The sequence below is a fragment of the Mus caroli genome, chromosome 10, assembly GCF_900094665.2.
Source record: "Mus caroli chromosome 10, CAROLI_EIJ_v1.1, whole genome shotgun sequence".
In the NCBI taxonomy this organism is placed as follows: Eukaryota; Metazoa; Chordata; class Mammalia; order Rodentia; family Muridae; genus Mus; species Mus caroli.
Window position 1 is genome coordinate 116,132,019 of NC_034579.1, and position 23,738 is coordinate 116,155,756.

The following is a 23,738-nucleotide window of genomic DNA, read 5'->3' on the forward strand; positions in this document are numbered from 1 at the left end:
CTGTTTCATTTGATGGGTGCACAATGGTGTAGGGAAGGAAGGGCTGCTGAACTTGTAGCAGAGGCCATTTGTATTGGCGAAACTATTACCAAGAGTTAGGCTATGCAAGTCTTCTGGTGGATGAATTTGGCTCTTTATTTTGTTCCACGATGAGTGGAGCCGTGAAGTTGTGGGACTGGATGCAGAAGCAAGTAATCAAACAAAATGAAACAAAACAAAACCAAGAGGAAGATTTTAATTAAAACCAAGAGAGCTGAATGAAACAAAAGTAATACAATTAAAGATTAAAATTGAAAATTTTGTTTACTGAGAGATTATTAGGCCCGATCATTATTACAGTGCAGGATTTCACTGAACTATTTTTTTTTTTTTTGAGGATACCAGTAGCCTATGCTACTGCGCTACTCTGTGAAAAGATGGTTCTGAAAATTGCCTCAGTGGAGGCTTGCTTAATGCCCCTAAAAAACTTTATTCAATAATAAATTCCTTAAATTTGTTGAATCCAGAATTTTACAAATATATTTATCCAATTTGTCTTTTACTACCGTTGTGCTAACTTAGTATGGAGCCAGTGCTTTGGGAATCAGTTAGGGAAATGCCAGTATAATAGATAGCAAGTACTTGTTAATATTTACTGAACATTTAATATCTGTTGTGGGGTTTCAAATATTAGATGGACTCTTTTATTTAGTCTTCTACCAATTATTATAGTTATGACCAGTATTATTACAACCCTTACTGTACTGCCAATGAAAATATAGTTATTAAGTAATTTATTCAAACCCAATAAACAAGAAACAATTTTAGACCCAGTGACCAAATTTACATATTCAATATCTCTCCCTTTGTACACAATCTTTGACATCTGACATGGTGGGCCATACTTTTTATATAAATGTACCATTCTACAGTAGAAGAAACTTAAGCAGGTTACCCCAACAGTTATGGGAGAAATTAAAGCTATAGATTCAAAATAATCAAAGTTAATATATATTATCTATTTGTCTTATTGCTGTGACATAAATGTATTGAAAGCAAACTGTAGGAAGGGAGAATTTATTTTGACTCATATTTCAGGAGTACAGTCCATGATGGCAGGGAATTCAGGCAACAGGAGCTGTCAGCTTCTTACTGCACCGATTCTTTGTTCAGGAGACAGGGTGATAAATCCTCTTGTTCAGATCACTGTTTTACATCCACGATCCCAGCTGATGAAATGTTGTCATTCAAAGTTAAGATCAATCTTGGTACCTCAATTAATCTAACCCAGGTAAACCTCCATATTCATACCAGAAGCTTGTGTTCTAGGCAGTTCTGCCAAGATGACAATATTGACTAATATGGTCATAATTAAGAACCCAGAGAGCATGGATTCAAACCCTGAGATTTGGGAATCAATGTTCTTAATCCTTCAAACCTCCTTTTCAAGCATATAATGAATATAATCTTCCAAGCTAAGAAATATTAATACATCCATATAAAACATATCCTACATCAAGCTATTTTTTTCTACATTGCTTCATGTAAAAGAATGCTCTGAATGTATGTCCAAATTTGTTTGGTACCCCTAATCATGTATTTGAAGACAGGTTGAAGGTTGTTTTGGCAGTAGCTATGATGAGAGAATAGTTTAGTGACCTCAAGGGGAAGAAGTATCAGGCATCACAAGGCAGAAACCCAGAAATCTGTTGGAAGGTAGACAAGAATCTGTAGGCCTAGCAAAGTTGACTTCAGTATAGGATCTAAATTCTAAAGGTACTGGGCAGATGTGTGTTTTGTCCTTGAAAGTGCATCTACATGGAATCTACGTTGGTTTTGCTTTTGCCTTACCATTGCAGTAGCTTAAATAAATATGTATCAAAAGATGGCCTAGTCGGCCATCACTGCAAAGAGAGGCCCATTGGACTTGCAAACTTTATATGCCCCAGTACAGGGGAACCCCAGGGCCAAAAAGGGGGAGTGGGTGGGTAGGGGATTGGGGGGGTGGGTATGGGGGACTTTTGGGATAGCAGTGAAAATGTAAACGAGGAAAATACCTAATAAAAAATAAATTAAAAAAAAAGAATAAAGGACAATTGAAACATGAAAAAAAAAAAGAAATTTAGAATTATGTCATTCTGGGTTTAAATTTTTACTCTATCATTAAATGTGACCTTAAGAAAATTTCCAAATTATGTCAGCTACAATATGAGGGCAGACATTTTTTTTTCCTGTGGAATAAGAGAATAATTTATAAGGTGTTTGAGAAAATAGATGCTAAATTTTGGTGTCAGAGCATAAAGAAGTAGTATCGTTTCTTTTCTAAATAGTGTGGGTTCAGTTTGAAAATGTTGACTTTTAAAAATTCTTATTTTTCATCTTTTCCCTATTTCGCCTGAAGTACAATAATTTGAATTCAACAACATCCAGTCTCCCACTGTATAGATAAGCTGGCAGAAAGAATGCTATGTCACAGAAAGACTTTCAAAATACAACCTCAAATGATAAGTTTGAAATGGCTTTATTCTGAGCAGAATTCATCTAAGCAATTAGCATTTATTTATTTATTTATTTATTTATTTATTTATTTATTTATTTATTTATTTATTGTGTGCACATATATGGGCATGCACATGCCGAAGAACATGTGTAGAAGTCTGGCATTGAAGAAAGACTCTTGAGAGGTGGGAAAACAAACAATGCCATTCAAATGTCTGTGTCTTAAGTTTTCTTGATAAATTATATTTACGTTTTCATGAAGAATGGATTGACAATATTTTTGAGTTGTTTTAGGTTGATAAAAACTGACAAAAGCAAGATGTTTCTTGATTCTTGAGTCATATCAGCATGCTTCATTTGGAAAACTATTCCCTGTATACAGTATATATAGTTGAGTGTGGCACTGCATACCTGTAGTGCTCACTCTTATTTGGGAATCTGAGATAGGAAGTTTATGAATTCAAAACCAGCCCAGGCTACACAGTAAGATCCTGTTTCAAACAACAACAGCAACTACAGCAAACATAGTAATATAATTTATATAAATAGAACCTTCAGTGTGAGAAATTCAGTGTTCTGGGATTACATATGTCAAGGTATCATGAAAGGTGATTGTAGTACAATTAGAGAAGCACAATGATTCTATGTTCTTAGGTCATGTATTGTTTTTCTATTGCAGGATGAATAAGAGATACTTGCAGAAAGCAACACAAGGAAAGCTTCTGATAATTATTTTTATAGTGACCTTGTGGGGGAAAGCCGTTTCCAGCGCCAACCATCACAAAGGTAAGTTCCCCTGCTTTCTGTGCTGTCTGTGTGCGACAGCTCCTTTAAACAGATTGTCACGTTCTGTCTTCACTGGTCTGTTCAATTTTATTAGGTATGGGTTCCCCTTAGCAATTTTCTTTAAGTAAAAATGTAGAGAGCTGTCTTCAAGATAACTTTGAGAGCAGAAACATGGTGTTTCCATGATTACTGCCAATTCTGCAAATATTGTCCAATGAATGCAAAATTCTAACTCTGTCTTTCCTCCATTTTAAAGACAGTAGTGTTAAAATGTCAAGTTGATGTGTAAAGAGATGAATTTTAGACTTCCCTTATCTTCATAAAGAAAACAGTTTTCATATGCGTGTCCTAATCATGTGTACACAGTATATGTAAAGTTTTCTTTTAGAGGGTTTGTTTGTTTGTTTGTAGACCATCTCTTTCTGGCAGCATGCCTCTCTGCCCACCATTTGGACACCATTTCTACCATGATCCTCAGAAAGTTCTGTTCTACAACAGAAAAGAGTGGGAATATTTGTCCATATGTATGCGCTGTCAGCTCAGAATTACTCCCCTTTCTCCTTGCTAGCCATTAGACTCAGCATAATGAATGGCTGCCTTTTCCAAATGAGTTGAAATGGGGCTATTTCCGCATTATGTCTACCACAATCAAGTATTCATAACCAGAGAAGTCAATTTAGATTTTTCTGTGAAATATGGTTTTGCTATTCAATTCTCTGTCCACCGTAAAGGCTAGCAATTTCCTTTCTTATTCTGTTTTGGGGTGAAGGAGGAGTTAAAAGGGCTTTGAATTCTCTAACACTTAAATTATTCAGGCACGTGCATTTAATTAGCATCACGTGGCCCATTAACACAGATAACAAAGAAGTATTCTGAAAATTGAGGTCTGTATGACAGACTTCCCCATTGCATTTAAAACTAATAAATGATCATTTATAAACTGGAGAATTTTGTAGAGAGTTTTCCTATTTTATAATCTTCCTTATTACCTATAGAGGTCTCTGTGTGTGTTTGTAAATGAGCAATTCTTTCTTTGTCTTTAATATAGCCTATGGATCTGTCAATCAAACTTTTAATCCTCTTTAATAATTGTTATCTTAGTTTATTTCCCTGTCACTGTGATAAAATACTCTCACAAGAAAATTTTAAGTACAGTTCCAGGTCAGGGTTGATTGTCACAGGGAAGTCAGTTTCAGGAGAAGGAGGGAGTGGACATATTTCATCTATAATCAGAATCAGAGAACAACTCATGCAATCTAGGATCTCCTGTTCCTACTGGTCCTCCTGACAATTGTGATCCCCATTCAAGTAACAGAAGATAATCTCTTGTAACCACATCCCAGGTGATTAGGTTGTCAAGTTAACAGTTGACACTAACCATCACAGTGCTGTCTGTACAAAATTGAAAGGATCTTGTAGCAAAATACCAACCCTGCTTCAAGGGAGCAGTGAACTTGATGTCTAACATCAAAAGTGCAGTGAGCATTGGTTTCCAAGAGGTGTAAACTGTCTGAGAAAGGCCATTCTCAGAGCTCAACACATCCTGCTCCATCCATACTTTCCCTGACAGTTACTCCAAGGGCCCGTTTCCAGTCTGTAGAAGTAAGAGAAGCAGAGAGGAATGCCAGGAATGATGGGTGTCAGAACAGCACCAGCAGTGACATGCTTTCCATTCATAGTAATTTTCCACAGTATGACCTGCATGCCACTGTTAGAGCTACTTTTAAGAATTCTTATGTCATGTGCTCTGTTAACTTCAAACCCACTGTTTCCTTACTACTTGCTAACAATTTATTTTACATTTTTACTTATTTATAAAAATAAAAAAAACCATTTAAACATTTGTATTTCTTTAGATTATGTGTGTATGTGTGTATCTGTGAATATAGGTGTACCTATTTAGTCCAGAAGAAAGCCTCTGTTCTAGTTCTACCCTAGAACTAGAGTTACAAGTAGTTGTGAGCTGCCTAAGTTGTGGGTGTTGGGAACAAAACTCAGATCCTCTGGAAGAGCAGCAAGCACTTTAAACTGCTGAGCATCTATCTCTCCAGTCTCCGTATAACTCACTGCATTGTATAAGGAAACCAACGGTTGTGTTGTGTAAGAAACACAAACTGCCAAGTGCACTGTACAGAAGAGAGTCTAGGTGGTTTTCTGTCTCATGTCTACTTTGCCACTAATTTGCATAAAGACTTTATGAGGGATTTCTCTCTTCCTCTATTGCCCTTCCTTTCTTTCCCTTCCCTTTCTTCACTTATTCTTCTCGTCCTGGGTTATTTTGTATATAAAACTATAAGGGCAATATAAATACCAATGATATGGCATATATTCATGTGCAGTAGTGAGCTGGGAAGTATGTCCTTTCTAATGCTCTTGAATATGCTGTGTCTGCATACTGACTTCATTTCACTCCTACTTTCTTTAGTATATTAGCATAGTCATTGTTCTAAACATTCCATTGAGAGTCCCTTTATATTTATAGCAATAACCTCTTCATAGAAACAATTCTAAAGGCTTAGCTTGGCTAGTCCTTGAATTTGTGTAGACACTAAGTATTTAATTGCAATTTTCCTATTTTTTCCCAACAGTGCTTGGAAGGTATGTTATAAGGTATAGTGCATCGATTTTCCCCAGTTGAACCATGTTAAATGAAGTTGGTACAAACACACTCATTCTCTTGTGCACAGATATTTGACAACCTGAACTGAGAGTTCTCATGAGAATTGGGCATATCCTATGTCTGACACTCATTCTCTCAAATCTTTCTCTGATTCATCACTTTGCATCTCAATTAGACCGTCACTTTCAAACACAGCTCCTTTGTTCTACGGACACATCTTACATTAAAGGAGTGTGCTAATGGCATGTCTGCCTTCCAGCTGAAACACACAGGCCTAGAGGTCTTTACATATGGTCAGAGGAGCCATGTTGCTGGACTGAAATTCCTCTACATCATGCAGTATTTTATTTTATTTTATTTTATTTTATTTTATTTTATTTTTTTATGTTACTCTCCTTTGTCATGTCCCCTCTTAATACATGGAAGTTTAAGCAAGTCAGACTGATTTGTGAATTACCAATTTTAATAAGACACATGTTCTAGTCTACCTGTGTGCTTTAGTTGCATTCATTGTATGCCTTTAAAATTCACTTTTGCCTGAGAATTTTCTTGGACTCTAATGCCTTCATGTTATCATTCTTACTTTCTATTTTCCATTTTCTATAGTTTTCTAATTTGTTTTGTGAGATGTTTGCCATTTAGTCCTCTTCACAAGGAGAGTTTTTGTGAACTTTTTTATTTAAAATTTTAAGTTTTTGTAGGATTTATCCCGAATACTGTATTTACATCATCCCCACTCTTCTTTTCCGTCTTCCAAATTCTCCTGCATCCTGAAACTTCCTCTTAAATCTGCAACCTCTTCTTCAGTTATTGTTATTGTTTTCCACACAAACACACACACATACACACTCACGCACACATACACACACAAACACATATTCACATACAAAGCACACACATATAATCACATACATACATATACTGGCACACATGTACACACACTTGTGCACATATGCTCATATACATTCACACACATATACACACGTGCACTCGAGCTCACACACACATACTGATGCACTATACACACACTCATGCTCACATGCACACACACATACACACACACACACCATACACACTACTGAGTCCTTTAGTGTTGCTTCTGTGCATATGTGCTTACAGATGCCCACTGGAGATGGATAGCCTATCCGGAATCTTGTCCCTCGGGAAGACTGACTCTTGCACTTCAGCAGCCATTGATTGTCCATAGTCTTTGATCCTTATGAAAGCTTCTTCATCCCTAACAGCATGACAGTATATGTTCTCATCTTGCATGTCCTGTGAAGGCAGCCATATTATTGGAATTTCACAGATGCAGCTCCCCTGCCATGTCTGAAAAACATTTCTCACTGGCAACACACTGGTCCTCTGGTTCTTAGAATCTTTCTGTCTCCTTCTTCCATCTTGATCACTTAGGCTGAGATGAAGGGCTTGTGTTGTAGATGAACCACAGAGCCATTGTTCTCTACATTTTGGGCAGTTGTAGATTTCTGAGATATGCTACAAAAAGGGGCTTCTTTGAGCAGGGGTGAGGGCTATACATATCTGTGGATATAAAGATAGTATTTAGGATGTAGTTGATAATTGTGCCAGCTTAGGAATATGGCAATGAGTCCATGACCTCACCACCCCTATGTAGTTGGCTAAGTTACATACCATATACACTAGGTCAGTGCCAGGTATAACTTTCCTTCTATTGAATGAGCCTTGTGTCCAATTAGGCTTTTTACCCCTGAAATATAAGTGCCATCATTTCGCCTTGGGTATATCTTACCATGCTGGCCATGTTGTGGTTCTGAGGCATTACAGACAGATAGGAGTTATACATTTTACCACTGGGTATTCCAGTTCCTCACCTCCTTCCACAGCACTTTCTCTTGTTTGGGATGATATTTTGATGCTTTGCTGAGAATTCTGAGCCTTTCTTATGATGTGATTTCTAACCCCCCCCCCAATTGATAAATTAAGGTGTCAAGATGAGTGCCAAGAAGTGCCTCCAGTGGATTATTTTGCAACCCAAACATCCCTTTCATCTGCCAGAGCCATTGTTACCCACATCATCTACCCCACTGATACTCAACTCCCCCCCCTTTTTTTTGCTGATTGATAGCTATAAAGAGCCTAGGCTGATCTAGTAGTAATCAATATTTCTTGTGTAGCAGGACTTCCTGTTTCTTCCAATAACATCCACACTTTTGTGGGAATAAGTACTCCTGGACTCATTTGCTTTATTGTCATCTTGTGGAAATATTTTATATTGGATACCTGTAATGGAAAACTTGTTTGTTTACTCAATATTTTTTGAGTACCTGCATCAAGAATATAGTAGTACATAAAGAGAATATAGTAGTACATAAAAGAGATAAAATTTTTTTGTCTTATGGAGCTTTTATCTCTGAAGTAGGAAAATAGATAAAAAGAAAAAGAAATAAAATGGTGTGTTTTATGGTATAAATGCTGTGGAGACAGTATAAAGGAAGAAAGAGGCATAGAAAATGCTGAGGAGGGATGATATGTTTAAATAAGGCCTGTGGGCATAAGTTCACAGTTTTAGCAGGGAGATAGCAAGAGGAAAGAATTTCCCAGGCAAAACAGCCGTACCTATAAATGCATCTAAGCCTTCTTAGAGACAAGGAAGATATCGAAGAGGAAAGTGTTCATACAAAAAACTGTAAGGAAGAGAATTGTGAATAGACATTTCAGAATAGACAGATGTGCGCTATGAAGTAATAAACTTGGTACATAGCAGAGGTCCTGTACTAATGCAATAAATCCAGCTCTCAAGAGCAGCCAAGTGGAGAATTGTGTCACTCTCTTTGCTTGCTATGACACAGGGACACTCCAGTAATCCACAGCAGCTGTATCCCAGGAAACAGATATCTAACAATCAGAAATGGTTGTCATCTTCTTAACAAACTTTTGGGCTTTGGGAATTAACAGTACCTCACAGAGAGACAAATAAGTTTACTTGCTCACACTGACTCTACAATTATATTGAGCTGGGCATATCTGGGGAGATTAGCCAAGAACACTGTGACAGCTGGTCAGAAAATATAAGCAGTATTTCCCCCTTGGAAGCAATTACATTAGGTACAGCTTCAGATATTGGGGATCAGAGAGGAAACAGTTTAGTTGAGGTCTCCAACTTCCCCAAAGAAAAATACAGCCATTAATCTTAGAAAGCTAATATATTTCTTGTCTTCTCTTTGTCTACCCACCACATTCCAACTAAATCTAAAATGAACAAATCATCACTAAGTATTAGGGTTGGAAAAACATCTTTAAAAAAAAATCTCCCTGAGATATTCAAATAAGAATGATACAGAGGAGAAAAACAAAACAAAAACAGAACTAAAAGTTAGTTTGATTAATAAGGTTAAATACATGCTATTCTCATTGTAACTCAATATAATTAATAATCTGGGTTAGAACTCTTGGTAAAGCTCTTTTTTCCCCCCCTGAGAAAATTTAGTTAAAAAACTAAAGATTTTAATTTTTTAGGTAAGATAGCATCCGTTAGGAAATCTAAGTGGTGGCTCTTCCGTTGTCTTTTGTTCTACTTAATGCTTCTTTCATCAACTCACACAAGTGCTCAGAAGACTGAATATACATTGTGTGCCTGTCAAATGTCAGGCCTTCGGCCAAGTTCTACTGATACATAATTGAGCCAAATGAACAAAATCTATGCCCTAGTAGAGCTTATAGTATATCCAGGCAGAAAAGCTGCGATGCTGTGTGTCACATATTGGTAAGTCTGCTGTGTCACATAGACACAGGTAAATGTTTAATTACAAATGGTATTAAAATGCTCTAAAGGTAAGATTTGGGGGTGATTAGAACACACAGCTGGATGAGGAGACTTGGGGGAGGATATATATATATATATATATATATATATATATATATATATATAAATTTTGAAGGGTAGAAACTTTGATGTTGGACTTGCGTGGGTGGAAGGGGACCGACCCAGAGCCCATGCAGGGCAGAAGCTTCTATAGCACTACGGAAACAACAGCAGAATGCTTCATGAGCTGATAGTCTTGGCTGGCTCACAGGGGTCACAGGAGAGGTAGACGCAGTCAGTCCAGGCGAGACTCTCAGGGAAGAAGCTTTAAGGACACACTCAAAATGACGGTTTTCTTCAGATGGACACAGATCTATCCAATCTGGTCAAGACGCTTTCAGCTTGTCTTGGGCCAGTTTGTAGCTCAAGGCAATCTGTATCTCATAGAGTCTGAGGATCTCCATGATGAAAACAATTGGATTATGCTTTGAGAGAAAGAAACATAAGCAGTGTGTGGATTGACTATAGATTTGCGTCTTAGGGACACATTTAAAATATATTATTAAATTTTCAATCACTATGTATCTTTGAGAAACTATGGTATACTTACCAGGAAGGGAGATCAAAAAACATATAACTTTTTAGACAGCATTTACACAAATAACATTTGGGCATGTCTTCATGCAGTTTAATTGGTCAACAGTCTTACATGTATTTGAGAGTATATAATGTTTGTCTGTCTACATATTTAGTCATTTTGGCTTTATTTATTTATTTATTTATTTGCTTTCTCAGATGTCCTTTAAACACTATAGAATTGTAATTTTGCATAAATGTACCACATTTTCTGCTCTATCTTGAAAGACTCTGTCAGACCCTGACCAATACAGATGCAGAGTCTTGTACCCAAACATCGGACTAAGCACAGGGGACCCCAATGGAGGAGTTAGGGGAAGGACTGAAGGAGCTGAAGGGGCCTTATCTGGCATGAATGGGTGGGGAAGCCCTTGGTCCTGTGAAGGCTTGATGTCCCAGTGTAGAGGAAGCTAGGGTGGTGATGCAGGAGTGGGTAGGTGGATGGGCAAGCACCCTCATAGATGCAGGGAGGATGGGACAGGGGAGGTGCAGAGGGGAAACCAGGAAAGGGATAACATTTGAAATTTAAATAAAATAAATAACAAAAATAGAATTGTAATTTTGTAACTCTATGGAATTATGAATCAACAAATTTGAAATTATTCTTAAGACATCTCATATTTATGTATTAAGACATAGAACATACATGTACATACTAAATTGTAAACATGAGACAGACAAATATGCAGTTACCAGCAAAAACAAGAAATAGTCAACTTTTGACCCCTCAAAGCCCCTTACACATCTTGCTGATTATAATTCCTCCCCTAGGGGAGTCCTTAACAGTTGAATGCTGTTGTGTCTGGTTTTTAAATTTTTCACAAACACAATAGTAGTACAGTTATTCACAAAATGGAGCAAATGTCTATAACATTTTCTTTTAAGATTCACTTCTGTTAGCATATAGGATCCCATTGTATGAACTTTCTAAGAAGAGTCCAAGGTAGTTAGGACAGATACTACAGTGCCTCTCTCTCTCTCTCATGGTCACACCCCTGGGCAGGCAGGCTTTCTTATCCTCGTACCTAAGAATCTAGACATGTGAAGAGAAATAGGTTCTTTCAGACTTCAAGACAAAATAAAGGCACAATGGGTAAACATGAAGAAAAATCTTTATAGGGCACAAGGTGTAGGAGTGGGGTATGCAGACCACAGTGGGGCAATCTTACTTTTGTAAAAGAAAGATAAAGGGAAGATTCTAGGGAAAAGATTCTCAAACTTCAGCAGTCTCATCCAGTCCAACTAGAGCCCTTTAGCAAAGACTGGTACATTTTTAAAGTCCTACCTGGGGCAGCCTGTAGTACATCTGTCAGTCTGGCATTGGCTGGGGTGTGGCTGTATTTTAAGACAGATTAGGCACAACCAACAGCTATTAATTATATAACTGTTTTTTGCATTGGGTTCTGAGAGATAGATACATGTTTTTAGAGGTGCTGTGTTTTCAAAGGTTGAGTCTTAACTGAAACCAACCACCAAAGAATTTTGAGAAATCTACTATCAAGGTCTCTAGCTCTTTTCTATCAGAAATAATACAGAGGAGTAAGTGTTTGAAAAGAAAATGACAAACTTCTGTCAGGGAAATATTTAAAATACTCCCTATAACTATTTCCTGCCCCCTCCCCATCATAAAGGCATATAAAATTTCCATATTCTCTGAAAAGTGTAGGTCACTAATTACATTCATTAAATGAGATCTACAGATAGTGGTTAATTTATATAATTTATGCTTTTGAGTACTAATGAATGGATAAAATCAGTTTTAGAATGATTTCTTCTTTCTATTATTTACACTAGGCAGCTCTCTACCCCTGGGCTATATACTCTACTCATATAATTTTACTGATTTGTTTGAAAACCTACAGCTTTTAATATTTGGTCATATTCCTTGCATAATTTTTAGTTTATATTCTTTCAATTATGATATAATTCCTTTTTATATATACACATCTTAAATTAAAATTTTGTCATTCCCCTATTTTCTCTTCACCACCAGCCTCTCCCAAGTCCCTTCCTTCCATAGCTTACTTATGTGGCCATATCTAGGAGAGACTTTTTGGTGTTACTCAAAATAATGTTTATTTGACAGACTATAAAATATTGTGGTCTGTGGATTGAAAAAAAGGGAAGGATTTTTAAGTATCTCTAATTCTGCTATACATATCCATTTATAACCCCCTTTCTGACTTAAGCTCTGATCTCTCCTTGTTTCTTTGAAAATATTTACTTAACAACCTTGAATTATTCCCTGAAATATTTTAAGTTTTGCTAAGTAATACTAATGTTGGCAGAACACTGACATCTACAATTTTTTGAACTTCCTTCACTATATTTGTAGTGAGGGAATAACTAGATCAACTGATTTGAATTTTGATTAGTTATTGTGTTTTGAGAATGATACTAATAATCACAAAGCAACTCTGTGTTTATTTGAGGGTATTTGAAAAGAATTGGAGAGGCACTGGTGAGATGAAAATGATACTGACTCATGAAGCATTCATTAATTAGCATTTATGCATGTTTCAACAAATGCCTCTTGATCCAAGTTAGAAGGTCTCAACCTTTAACCTTTCCATCAGCAGGGAAATCAAATTCCTTTATTTATAAATACTTGTCAACATTGAAATCTATTATTCTATGAAGTCCTTGCCAATTTCATCTTCTTTTAGTTTGCAATTACTATTAAAGACGATACTTTACTAATTTATATGCAATTATATTTTATTAATTTCCTTTTTCATGTCTTTATCAGTTGATTTTATAAAGTGATATTATCTTCTGTGCTTTTATGAGAATGCTTCATAAGTGATTAACACTTTATCTTTCAAGTTCTACATACTTAGACTATTAGCATATGGTAGGGGAGCCCAGCTTCAAAGGCTCCCAGAATTACGGGCTTGACCTTTCATAGGTATGAATGATCCCCAACTGTTTCTTTGTACAAAGACAGGATTGGGTACTATAAATACTTTTTATATAGTTTATTATTCTTAATATGCCAATATCTACTTAGATTTCATCTTTTAATTAGTGACTGAATCTGAAGCTTTGGTTTTGTAAGAGAACTTTGATTTTATTATTACATTTTAAACTAACACTCTCATCTTTTCTTCTGTCTGTCTTAGTCCCTAAGAATACCTGAAATGTGCTTGGGTCACCAGTGTTTTTGTTATTGTTGTTGCTGTAGTTGTTGTTCTCTCTGTCTAGTAACCTTTTTCTTGTTTTTTCCTTTCTTTTGTGGAGGCGTTTCTTCATGTTTTAGTTTTCATATATAAAGTTAATTCTGTCATTATTTAGGTATTTGTTATAGCTTGACTTCAATCTATATTCCTTGTGAGTTCTCTTTGGATAGTTCTACAACCTCTAACAGAACACGTGATCCAGATATTAAAAACAAACAAACAAAACCAACATTTAATTCAAGATCCTTTTTCTTTTAGTCATAATAACTAACTAAATGTCTTAACTTTGCTGCATGAATTACAGCAAATTACAGGTATATGTATTAGATAAGGATACTTTTCTAAACTATAACTATGGAATACTTATTTATTTCTTCCCTCTCACTCCTTTTGTCCCATTTTTTCCTTGAAGTTTTTAAGACTTTGAGGAATGTGAGTAGATAAGCCTTTGTGAAGCAGAAGGGAGCCACATCAGCAAGTGTGCCCAGCAATGGCCCAGCTGGAAGCCCAGCAGGACTGTGCTTAGAAGGAAATGCATGCTCATTTGGACCCACTCCAGATCTTAAGCCTGGAGAAAACAGCTATTTGGGAGCTGAAATCAGTGCTCTCAGCTGAGTCAGGGAGCAGCTCTTATGGAGAGATTGAAGGAGAGAAAGCAAAATTCCATTGGCTTGTTTGCCAAGAAAACAGTTCATGCAACAGGAATCCATTCAAGGTTCACCTAGGATATCAGGCATTCTAGTGAGAACAGGTCTCTTGTGTCTCTGTCTGTTGAGTCACCTGCTTAATCTGAAGTAATTTTTTTTTCTAGATGGTCTATATAATTGTATGGGAAGGTAAACTAACCACTGAAATGACCATCCCATGGTTACAGGGAAGGTTTTATTGCACCTATAACCAGAGGCATCTGGATAAATCCAGAGGAGAGAGGAAAAAGAGCAGACTGGCTCAAGACCAAGGGTAGAGATGAGACCCTAGAAAATTCATGGGGGTTATAATGAGGACCTGTAACTGAGGGAGGGGAAGTTATGGACTAGAGCAATCTGAGAGGTTAGGTACAGGAGAAAGTGAGAAGGGCCAGGACACTATCTTGGATTATGAATGCAAAGCAGGTACATGTGAACAAGGACTAGAGGCATCTAGAGGCTTTGTTACTCAGCCACACATATACTCCAAGAGAAGGAGCTCTTCTGGCAGGTAGAACACTGTTTCATGGGTTGCCCAGGAATGCTGCCTGTGAACTCTTATCTCTCCAATAGCAGTCCTTCTATGGTCCAGCTTGAACTGATCAAAGACTCTCATTTTGGGGTTCCTTTCTGACCTGACAATACTTCATCTGGAGATCTCTTCACCATCATCCAGTGAATACCTTTCCTCCTCTTGCATATCTGTTAATATATTCTGTATCTAGGAAAGGTTCTTTTATTTTTCATTTTGGTGAAGTATTACCTGTTGATGACTCTTAAGAAGGAAAAATGTGAGGTCCATTTATTCAGACCAATGTCTTTGGGTTATCCTTGTGGGTAAGTGATAGTTTGGCTAGGTATAGAATTATAAAGACTGTTGAGATCCTATATTTTTGTTATGACGCTTTGCTTTCTTTCTCTCCTGTGTTCTACTCTGTTCTACCATCTTAAATTGGTGTCTATTGGTGAATTTACTCTTAGGAACTACTCAGGAATGCTTTCTTTGGTCTTCATGTGGAAACTCATGCTCTTCTGTGGGTGAAAATATATGGAATCATTTAATTGAAGATTGTTAATCCCAAAGATTGGAGGAGAAAGATCACCCACCCAAATCATAATGGCCAAATTTATTAAAGCAAGCAATTAATTAAAGCAAGCTTTTATGATTCATGTATACTGACTTCCTTCAACCCCCCAGGGCAGGGTTCTAGAAGTCAGCTTTGGGTATGAGTAAAAGTCAGCATTTATAGCTCAGAGATAAGGGGTTTCTAAATGTTGCATATGGTGGGCAGCATAGGAGGGGTTACAAACATGGAACATAACAAGGTAGTCATAACACACTTCGAAACAAAGGTGAGGTTGCAAGACAATCATTACAATATTTTGATAATAAGACATGATTGCAAGATGGTTATAAGGCAGTCATACCAACAGGTAACAATAATAACCTTTGGAATCAAAGGCGAGATTGCTGTTTCCTGAAATAGGCATCACAGAACCTTTTGTAGATAAGGCTACTTGTGTGGCAGAGCCCAGTTCTTGAGAAACACATTTAATCATGAACAGGAAAGAACCAAGCTTGTTTTTATTACAAGATGGCTGTCCAGCCTAAGGTGGAGGCAGGTGGTTCATCAAGGTCTCCCCTATTCTTCTACTTGTACTTCTGTAGCTTGGCTGTATGACTTCCTGAACTTAATTTCTAACTTACTTACATTTTGTCTTCCTTTACACCCCTCTCTCTTTTGTACTCTGCTTTAAAAATGGGCATCCAACCATCCAACCCCTTCACTGTCTAAATCTACACATAATTACATATTTCCTTTTGTACTTTTAAGTTTTAAGTGATGATTACATCTTTTGAATGTTCTCTTTTGAATTTCTTCTTGCTCATTATCACATTTTCTGGGATTTTTTTTCTCTACTCCGCTAGGTTGTTTTCTCTCTTTAATGCTATAAACTTTCCTCTGATATCTGATAGTACAAACATTGGCTTGTTAACAGGTCAGTGTGGCTTTAAAACTTGAAATTCAATATCTAAGCATGAAGAAAGGTTTTATTGGGTAACTACCATTGTTAGCATATTTTGATTTTTTTTCCTTTGGATCTGGCCAGGTTTCTTACACATGAATCCTATTGGCCAAGAACATTCACAATCTAAGAAGCCAAGCCAAAGCTGGGTTGAAATGCAACACATTCACCTTTCTGTAGTTTATTCAGCCCCTCTCCTTTTTATCAGTATAATGTCTACTTTGTTTTGTGTATTCTAATTAACAAATTAGCTTTATCCTATGAACCAAAAAAAAAAAAAACCAAACAAACAAACAAAAAAAAGGGCTTTCATGCTTCTCCCTGGATAGACATCAGCCCAGAGATATAAAATGTTGGAGAATAACTAGAGATTTAATAGCTTCTCAGACAACTCTCACTGTGGTCTTCAACCTCTCATGCCTTATCCTGGACCTGATGCTTCCAATCTTCTATTCCTTTGACAAATCTATGCCTTCAATCCACATTAAATCAGGTCCAAGACTTTGATATCATTGCTCCTCGCTTAAATGATTTTTTAATTGGATATTTTATTTATTTACATTTCAAATGTTATCCACTTTCCTAGTATCCTCTCCCCAAACCCTCCATCCCATCCCTCTCCCCCTGCTTCTATGAGGGTGTCCCCCCACCCACCTACGAACTCCCACCTCCCTGCCCTCACATTCCCCTACACTGGGGCATCAACCCTTCACAGAACCAAGGGCCTCTTCTCCCATTGATTCCAGATAAGGCTATCCTCTGCTACATATGCAGCTGGAGCCATGGGTCCCTCCTTGTGTACTCTTTGGTTGGTGGTTTAGTCCCTGGAAGCTCTGTGGGGTCTGGTTGGTTGATATTGTTGTTCTTCTTATGGGACTGCAAACTTCCTCAGCTCCTTCAGTACTATCCTTAACTCCTCCATTGGGGTCCTGTGCTCAGTCCAATGGTTGGCTTTGAGCATCCTCATTTGTATTTGTCAGGCTCTAGCAGAGCCTCTCAGGAGAGAGCTGTATCAGGTTCCTGTCAGCAAACACTTCTTAGTATTCACAGTAGTATCTGGGTTTGGTGCCTGTATATGGGATGTATCCCCAGGCAGGGCAGTCTCTCTGGATGGCCTTTCCTTCAGTATCTGCTCCACACTTTGTCCCTGTATTTCCTTGAGACAGGAGCAATTCTGGGTTAAAAATTTGGAGATGAGTGGGTGGCCTCATCCCCCAACTGGGGGCCTTGCCTAACCTCTGAATTTTTAAAATAACAACAGCAATAGTGTTTTTGATTAAGCTATTTCCTTTTAAGGTTTTTATATACTTGCTGATCTTGGCAAGGTATCTTTAAATTGCAACCATCTTTTCTCAGTCCCAAATCATTATCCTATCTTCTGTCACCATTCATCTCTTGGGATGAACTACACTAAGTACAGAGTAAAAGATAAGTAAAAATATTTCTATCCTTTAAAATATGGCTTTTAATTTTTCATTATTGTGGATCTATTGAGGTATATTTAACCAAAATCTCATGTGCTTTGGTGTACAGTGTGATACTCTGATGTATGCATGTATTATGAAATGATTTTACAATCAGATGAATTAATTTCTGAAAAGAAATTGCTTGGGATCCACACCCTAAGCAATGTTCATATACAGCATGTTGTTATCCCCGGATTTCAGAGCTCATTCTTCCAATATCTGAAGGTCTTACCATCTAAACAATGTCCTCCCTTTGTCCCACACTTTCTTGTAACATTTTCAAACAGTGTCATAATATTGGTTTCACACAACATCATCCTTTCATCTGAAAAGTGTTTATTCTTTAGTTTCTCATTTCAATGATCTCATTCCTGTTACTGATCTTAAACTGGATATATTTTGAATTTTTCTTCCTTCTTTGTATTCTATTAGAATTCTTGGTTTCATGAACAGCCTAGTTACAATAGAGGACCATTTCTTAATATTTGTGTGGGCTGTTTTCACAGATCTGTGAACTCAGAGTTAGACTTGGTAAGAAGCTTACTTTCCAGATACCAAATCACCACCACTGTCTTCAGGATCCTGCTACCAGCATGGCCAAAGAAGAATGTCACATCTCCTGGTCTGCTGGTGGCCTCTCACTGAGATTGCTGAGTTCTAAAGGTGCAGAAGGCATTCATAGCTTGAAATCTCCCACCAGTAACTAACACTTAAACACAATGAGATAGTCCCTTTTGAATATATTATGTTAAAATTTGATTTCCATATTCCAGAATATCTGAGTTGGTTAGGTCTTTAATTTTTTTCATTATTTCTGAGATTACTATATAAATTCATCATTTCCTCTTTCCTTTTTTTCCCTCCAAACTGTCCCATATATTCCTCCTTACTCTCTTTCAAATTCATGACTTATTTTTTTGTTAATTGTTGTAACATGCATTTATGTATCATGTATATACACATTAATTGTTAAATATAACCCACTCAGTGTGCATAATGTTACTTTAGTGTATGTTTCAGGGCTGGCTGGCCATTTAACATTGAACCAACAGTTCATTTGCTCTTCTCTGGAGCAGACTATCTTGTCAGCAAGATCCAGGGGATGGGGGAGTTTGCCTTGAGACCCAGTCTCCTACTGATGTCAGAACCTTGTTGGCTTTTGTCACCTTGATACAAACCTAGACATATCTTAGAAGAGGGAATCTTAATTGAGTAAACATCTCTGTAAAATTGGCTTTTAGGTAATGTCTGTAGGGCAAATTCTTGATTAACAGTTGATGGAGAACGATCTCATTCATTGTAGGAAGAGACACCCTTGGACAGGTGGTTAAACCTTAGATGGTTTAAGGAAGCAGGCTGAGCAAGCCATGAGGAGCAAACCAGTAGGAAACATTTCTCTAAGGCATCAGTTACTGCCTCTGGGTTCTCGACTTGAGGTCCTGCCCTGAATTTCATTGATGATGGACTGCTGTGTAGATGTGAAAGAGAAATAATCTTTTCCTTCTGAAATTGCTTATGGTGCTGGTGTGTTATCACAGCAATAAAAACCCTAAGACAAAACATATAGCAGAAGTTACAAAAGAGTTTGATAGAGCAATGATGATATCAGACATCCTTGTATTTTTTTTTGTTTTAATGTAGATGGTTAAAGCACTCCATCATTAATTCAAATGCTGGACTTTAAAACAACCGAATATTGCACTTAAAATATATTCCCCTTTTTGTAGGAAGTATGCTTTAATCTTTATTTACATTTTAGGGTCACACCATCCCACATTCCTTTCCAAGATAATCCTGCCATCCTTATATTTATAATATATACTTACATGTATACATATATATGCCATAATATTTAATGGCCACTTGGACATTTCAAAATTGTTCATAGATTGAAGTGAACTAGTTTTCATTAATTAATTATGTTATTTATTTACATTTCAAATGGTGCCCCCTCAAAGTTCTCTACAGGATTAGGTGCATCCTCTGTCACTGAGGTCAGACAAGGCAGTCCTCTGCTGCATATGTGCTGGGGGCCTCATTTCTATTTTAGAAGAGATTTTTTTTTCTTTTTAGTCTAGAGCATATGCTATTAGGAATTCCAGATATTTAAAGTTAAAGCAAACAGAAGTAATTTCAATCTATTTATGCCTCTATCTGCATGCTTTCTTTAGCCCAGAACAGGAATATTGATTCACAGTCCTTCATCTCTCAGGTTTGTTTGTTGTAGATGATTCAAGGATTACAAAACAAAACAAAACAAAAACAAACAAACAAAAAAATAAAACCCTGAAACTGAACATGCCTCCCACAAGAAGAAATAATCTGATATTTTAAAATACAGACTACAGATTTTCTTTCTGGTGTTGACTGGTTTATAGTTAATAAATGAAGTTACACCACCAAAATGATTAAGACACCATAAAACAATTATTTTCTTACTGTTCAGAAATCAAGTTCTGAAACATTTGTTTACACGCATGGAATGGGCACTGCCAACATATATCCTATCATTTTAAATGATTTCATCTATTATTGCAGTCCTCAGCACCCAGCAAAGATTAAAGAGAGCCAGAGACTCCTATTCTTCTTTAGGGTCTAACTTGTAACTAATGGTTTAACCAGAGCAAAGTATGCAGTTATTTATAGTTTTGCCAGAGGAGAACATGTCCACACCTCCCTGTTGCTCTTCCTTCCCTTGCCGTTTCTGCCTTGCTGGTATTATCTGTGACTTCCAGGAAGAGGACCAAATTTGTCAACTCTTAAAAACCAATTTTCACCCCTTTTAGGGAGTGACACGACCCCTGGCAAAAATGAATGACCTAGAGCTAGTCAGGTGTTACTTCTGTGATCCTACTTGATTGGGCAGTTGCCACTCCTTTATAGCCACTAAACGTCCTTTATAGATGTCCCAAGAATACATAGGTGTAGCAAGCTGTGCGGAAATGGGAGGCAACATATGGAATCCATTATCTTCATTTCCAGGAATTCACTTAGTAAAATACTTCAAGGAAAAAAATTCATCTATATACTCCTTATTTTCTTCTATCCATGTGACTTTCACAGGTGCTGTGTTTAAAAAATAACAATTGTTAGTCTATCCAAGTGTTTACGTGCAATTTTGGGCACACCATACTTCTGGCCTTGGTTTTGTAAATGCCTTATTTTAAGAGAGAATACATCAGAAAACCACACTGCCCCACAGTTTTTATATAACACAAAGTGTCACACCACTGGAGATACTTATTTCATTTCTGAAATATTTCTGTATTTCTGCTTTTTCATGTTGTAGCAAGTGTCTGGGTCATAAGAAGTCATCTACTATTATGCCTGGTCCTGGTCTCTGCAGGATAGAGGACAGAATTGGCAACCAAAGTGACTGCTTACTTAATCACTAATGAATGAATATGTCAGCTTCCCCAATATGTGTACGCTGATAGTGAGTGTGGCAGACTCTAGGACAGTGACTCTCAACCTGTGGATCATGAGCCCTTTGGGAGTTGAATATCAGATATATTGTATATCAGATATTTACATTACAATTCATGACAGTAGCAAACTTATACTTATGACATGGCAATGAAATATTTTTATGTCTGGGGGTCACCACAACATGAAGGGTCTTAGCATCAGGAAGGTGGAGAACCACTGCCCCAGGCTCATTTCAAATTGTGAGTGCTGAAAGGGAAGAAAAAGTGGAATTAAAAAGATTTAAGATTTGTCTGATTGCCCTTGGGTGATATTTATTACCGCTGAACATTTTACTTTATCTGTAAAAGATAGGAACTAAAAGATGTTCATTTTTTAAATACTGGGTCAGTATAGAGATAGAAATGATTGTAAGTACAGATATTCGTTGAAGGTTTAAAAATGTAAGCTATTGTTTCTGTTATAGATTTTATATTTTTCCTGGCAATGCTTTTCTAAATTCTGACAGTTCTGAGAAATCGTTTCGGGGAAGTGAGTCCTACTGAAAACATTTTGTTATTCTTTCTTTGGGTTTTGAGATAAGCCTTTGAGTAGCTCAGCTGTATTTGGAAGGCCGCATATCGGTGATCGTGAACTTGAACTCTTCAGTCTCTTGCCCTCATCTCCCCAGTGATGAGCTCATGGACATGTATCAGTACACATGTATCATTTGCAGTGTGGTAATTCATATTGCATGTGTGTGCCTCAGATCTTTAATTCTTTTAAGTACATGTGAAATTCACCTGTTTTTGCACATAGAAATCTATGGGAATCTTCTGCTGAAACTAGGCATCACCTGTCAGAACTGCCCGCAGCCTCACCGATCCAAGCTACTTCACCATCTATTTTCAGGTTGCGACTAGCTCACTTAAAGGTTAATATTCAGAAAGAAATGAAAACGTTTTCCTGATTTTTAAACCACTGGATCTGAGGTGTAAAGTGAAATAAAGATCAAATGTAGCTAAAAATTACAATACTACTAGAGAGGGCTGGGGTAGAAGGCACATTGGCATTTTAATAAGGCCTTGTTTTCTTTTACAATAGTTATAGCCTGTGTGGATACATCTTATCCCAAAGCAGATGTTACTTTGGTAAAACTATCTTTATATTCTCATTTCTTAACAAAGGCAATGCTGTTTCAACTCTGTAATGAAACACCGTGGCAAACATTCCACCAAAATGTTCATACCCTGTGGACTTCTAGGTCAAATATAGGTGAAACAAGTTTTAAAATTTTATGTGCATCTAAAATTTGCCTTAGATGAACTCTTGCAGCAGAGTTCATTTTAATTGAAGAGAATCCACTTCTGTAGGTCAGTCCTCTGGACATGCAAGCAATTACATCCCAACAGGTATCTCATACATTTTACCTATAGTAGATTTCTTATTATAATTTGTATCTACCAAGCATTGAATGTAATAAGTTTTAAGTGATAATTTCAATTTTTCACTGCAGTCTTTTCCTCCAAACATTTTTCGAAGTAACCATCCATTCATTCAACAAGTAGGGTCAGATCATCTATTATGTGGCAGACTGAACTTAAATACCTATGGACCAGCACAATGAATAAATTACTGTATTCTGAAGGAACCCATTAGCTAAAGAAAAAACAGCAATTGTATAAATAAGCTATATCATCACGAGACTGTAGTATCTTACAGACTTATGTATTGACAGAAAACACCGGGACAAGGCATGTGTGCACACATATACATATAAGAATAGTAGAAGAAATAATAAGGTCCACATTCACTCGGCAGAGGTAAAATGGGTAGGATGTCCACACATATGTGAGTGGGTCAGTGGAAATAAGATATGGCTGCTGTATAATGGGTGAGTAGAATATTTACATTAGAGGAAGATGTCTGTGCCTGGAAGGCAGTATCGAGAATGAGAACCATAAGTGGGCAGGAAGGGGGCAATGATAACTGTGAGCTATGACCACAAAATAATGTGTTTGATGATGCAGCCTGGGAGATAAGCCTGTGTCTTCACCTTTACTGGAGTTACAGCTTAGATTTCCAAATCACAGAGATTTTATAGCTCTCGCCCCAGAGTTCTGGAAATCTCTTTGTATTCTTGTGGTGGAAAATTAAATGTCTCTACTAAAATTCAGCTGACATTTCCAGAGCTGTGTTTGATCAGACAACATTGGTTTGGTGACAATTACAGTTCTTATTTAAGTGCAAATCAAGTTTTTATTGCAATTGAGGTAATGTGTAAGTAAAATAAACACAGGACACAGGTCTAGTCAAGGTATTGCTAATATCATGGGCTCATTTAAAAATAGTTCTCTCATGTTCTCTCATCTGAATCTGTTCTGAGACTATGAACTTTTTATCCAAGTGTGAGTTCTCCTGAAAGGCTGTAAACTGCAGGAGTTGTGTCAAGAGTAAAATTGCTTCACTACAGACATATAAGAATAATGTCCTTAGTTAGAGTCACGCCAAGGTATTTTATATTATTTGTGACTATTGAGAAGGGCGTTGTTTCCCTAATTTCTTTCTCAGCCTGTTTATCCTTTGTATAGAGAAAGGCCATTGACTTGTTTGAGTTAATTTTATGTCCAGCTACTTCATTGAAGCTGTTTATCAGGCTTAGGAGTTCTC

General features: G+C 37.0%; 1 protein-coding gene across 5 annotated transcripts in view; it reads left to right on the forward strand.

Annotated features, from left to right (window-relative positions):
- The window catches only part of Tafa2 (TAFA chemokine like family member 2), a 463,344-nt gene that overhangs the window by 313,081 nt on the left and 126,525 nt on the right, over positions 1-23,738 (forward strand). For all 5 annotated transcript variants that reach the window (XR_003837826.1, XM_029482930.1, XM_021174838.2 and 2 more), the window contains one exon: positions 3,158-3,264. Coding sequence is in view for 4 of the 5 variants with exons in the window: in XM_029482930.1 (XP_029338790.1) it covers positions 3,158-3,264 (107 nt within the window). In the remaining variant the exon portion in view is untranslated. The remainder of the gene's footprint in view (positions 1-3,157; positions 3,265-23,738) is intronic.